Source organism: Psittacula echo (genome assembly GCF_963264785.1).
Source record: "Psittacula echo genome assembly, chromosome: 5".
NCBI lineage: Eukaryota > Metazoa > Chordata > Aves > Psittaciformes > Psittacidae > Psittacula > Psittacula echo.
In genome coordinates, this window is record NC_137739.1 from 72,919,393 (window position 1) to 72,922,852 (window position 3,460).

Consider the following 3,460-nt stretch of genomic DNA (forward strand, 5'->3'; position numbering starts at 1 on the left):
AGGAAGGCCAAGACGCAGCTGGAGTAGAACTTGGCAAAGTAGAACTTGCAAAGACTAATAATAAGGGCTTCTACAGGTATGTCAACCAGAACAGGAAGGTCAAAGAAAGGGTGCCCCCTTCCTCTCCCCGCCGCCCGCCAATGAGCAAGAATGGTGAACTGGTAACACTGGACAAGGAGAAGGCTGAAGTGTTCAACAACCTTTTTTGCCTCAGTTTTCAACGGCAGGCTCTCTCCCCACACCTCTAGAGTGGGTGAACTGCAAGGCAGGAACTTGGAGAGCAAGATCTCTCCCACTGTAAGTGAAGATCAGGTTTTGTGACCTTTTGAGGAACCTGAACATACGGAAGTCTATAGGACCTGACGAGATCCATGCCAGAGTCCTGAGGGAATTGGCTGATGTAGTTGCCAACCACTCTCCGTGATATTTGAGAAGTCACGGCTGTCAGGTAAGGTCCCTGGTGACTGGAAAAAGGGCAATATCACAACCAGTTTTCAAAAAGGTAGAAAGGAGGATCCTGGGAACTACGAACCTGTCAGCCTCACCTCTGTGCCTGGGAAGAGCACGAAACAGATCCTTCTAGGAGCTATGCTAAGACACATGGAGGACAGGGAGGTGATTCAAGACAGCCAGCGCAGTTTCACCAAGGGCAAGTCCTGCTTGACCAACCTAGTGGCCTTCTATGATGGAGTTACTACGTCAGTGGACAAAGGAAGGGCTAAGGATGTTGTCTGTCTGGACTTCTGTAAAGCCTTTGACAAAAAGGCTCCACAAAATCCTTCTCTAAATTGGAGAGATACGGACGTGATGGGTGGACTGTTCGGTGGGTGAGGAATTGGCTGAATGGTTGCATGCAGAGGATAGCGGTCAATGGTGCCTCCCGCTTTGTCCCCGCGCAGCCAGAGCTGCCAGCAATAGTATCTGGACGTATGTGAAATGCCATTCTGGCTGCGTCCAGTGAGAGGAGAAAGCAGGGAGAAAGTCGTCTTTGTTGCTACCCGCCGAACGAGAGGAAAAGGCTCCTGGCAGAGGTCAGCTGCATGGGATTGTTCTTTTCTTTGCAGTGTCCTACATTCTGTCCTTTATTTGCCTCCTGTAGGAGGTGGTCATCTGTCCTCGGCTGTGAACTCTGCAAATACAGCTTTCTGCATGAAGACCACTTTCAGTGCCAGTTGAAGAGCTGTCTTCTAAGCCGAAACTGCAGCTCCCTGAACTCACTCATTGCCTGCTCATGAGCAGCGGGATCCTGTGCCAAGTCCTGCAAGAGGTTGAGCGGCTCAGCTGTTTGCAAGGCTGGAGGCAAGATGATCTCTTCGGGAATGGTCTCATTACCAAAGAAGAAGTGGTTGAGTCGTTTCTCCTCCAGGCAGCAACGCAGGTACCGCATGATGTCTTCCAGCCGCAGAAGGAAATCCGTCCTGCGCCAGCCTGCCAGGGGCATGGTAGTCAGGAGGTGCATCACTATTGTCTTAAAGGCATAGCTGGAAAATCCTGTGCCTATCAGCATACGGGTGCAGAACTGCAGGCAGTTGAGGTGGAAGCTGTCATGTGGGACCTCCCTGGCCATCAACCGGAAGAACTTCGCCTCTGCCACACTGAAGCTCAATGGCCATGTTGTGCTTGGGGTGCAGACAGCCTCTGTAGCCTGGCTGCTCGCAAAGATGTCTGAGTCGCCTTGCTGCACGCCAAGCATCATCTCAACGAGCAAGGTTCTCCCAGAGACATGTGTCAGCTGCAGCTTGCAGGAGCGGCTGGAGGGCAGCACCTTCATACTGTATTGATGTGACTGAGGCACGAACTCCCAGGCTGACCTCACAAAGTCCTGGAACCATAGGGCAGTCTTCTGGACATCTAGGTAGGAGCTGGTGCAGAGGGTGTGTAGGAGGCTGGGCTTCTGATTCTCCCTCAGCGCCTCCTCGGGGTGGTGAAGGAAGCACAGCATGTCCCCGACTGTCTCCTCAGTCGTGCATGTGCACACCAGTTCCACACGGATGCAGGAGTCCGCCAGCATCTGGCCCACGGTGCCCGCCTCCAGGTGGAAGGCGTGCCCACGGGGGGGCTTCAGGGGCACAAGCAGACGGTAGACAGCATCATCTTCATGGGGACTCCAGCCTTCAAAGGCACTGTCCACCCTGATGGCTGCTTCTAGCACCGGGAAGGAACTACTTGACAAGAGCTGTCGACAAGTGTGGAGGAGGCTATCCACCAGCAGGAACACCAAAGGGTTCTCGTCGTGCAGTTTCTGCACTGACCACCTAATGCGCCTTGCAAAATAACTGCCCACATCTCTCTCGCCATCAGCATCCTCTCCTTCGTTCTCTTCCTCCTCCTCCTCTGCCTCCTCCTGCTCTTCCTCCTCAGAGCTAGAGCTCTCCTCATCACTGCTGCTGTCCTCCTCATGGCTCCTTTTCCTGAGCCACCAGTACAGTCCGACACTCAGGAGGAGCAGGACGCCAGCAATCAGACCCAATTGCCAGTGCTGCAAGGCAAAGAGCAGGGTTCTCCAGACCACATAACTCTGCCCCTTGCTCTTCTCCTGGCTCAGCTGCTCCACCTCCTGCAGCGGCCAAACCATCTCCTGGTTCAGCAGCCCCAAAGGCTGCTGCATGCGGTCAGGTGTGGTTTCATCTGGCTCATCCATGACGACGGGCACCTTCAGGGTGAGAATTTGCAGTACCCACACAAAGAGGTTTGTGACAGCCGTGGCCTGCAGGAGAGAGAAGGAATTCAGTGGGGCTGGGAGGGAAGGAAGGAGGGAAGGAAAGAGGCAGGGAGGGAGGCGGCAGCGTGGGGAGCGGGGACGGGAGCGGCAGGGAGCTGGGGACAGGCAGGAGAAGGGGACGAGGCAGCTGGGAGGCAGCAAGGCCTGCGCCCAGGCCTGGTGGCAGCAGCAGCGTGCCCTGCCCAAGGCGCTCGCAGCCAGGGCCTCGATGCAGGGTGAGCACCCACCCCCAGGGGCCCAGGTTTCTGCCCCGGCCCTCGTCCAGCCCAGCCTGCCCCCTGCGTGCGCACTCACCCCTGGCCCAGGCTGTCCTGGGGCAGTGCTGCCTGCTGGCCCCCTCATAACCATCCCCCATTGTGACGCGTCCCCAGTGCTGTCACAGGCGCCGCATCGCATCGCATCGCAGGCCCTCCAGCCCCGGCCTTTATCCTTCTGTGGCCCCTTCCAGCCAACCTTCCCCGCGCCTGTGCTGCTGCATGGGGTTGTCGTTGCCCAAGTGCAGGACCCGGCACTGAGTAACATCCTTAGATCCTTCTCCCCTTGTGGAGCCCAAAGCTGCTCACAGTACTCGCAAAGAACCTTTTAAAACTCAACAAAGGCCAGTGCAGGGTCCTCCGTCTGGGGAGGAATAACCCCATGCACCAGTACAGGCTGTGGGCTGTCCTGCTGGAAAGCAGCTCTGTAGTGAGGGACCTGAGGGTACTGGTGGACAGCAGGTTGTCCGTGAGCCAGCGGCAT

At 56.4% G+C, this 3,460-nt stretch overlaps 1 protein-coding gene across 1 annotated transcript; it reads right to left on the bottom strand.

The window, feature by feature from the left end:
* Positions 1–1,162: 1,162 nt before the first annotated feature.
* On the bottom strand, positions 1,163–3,460 carry LOC308221262 (inositol 1,4,5-trisphosphate receptor-interacting protein-like 1; the record flags this gene model as incomplete). The annotated part of the gene is made up of 3 exons (XM_080618248.1): positions 1,163–2,198; positions 2,427–2,707; positions 3,371–3,460. 3 exons carry the CDS (start codon positions 3,458–3,460, stop codon positions 1,163–1,165), a joined length of 1,407 nt encoding a protein of 468 aa, XP_080474374.1.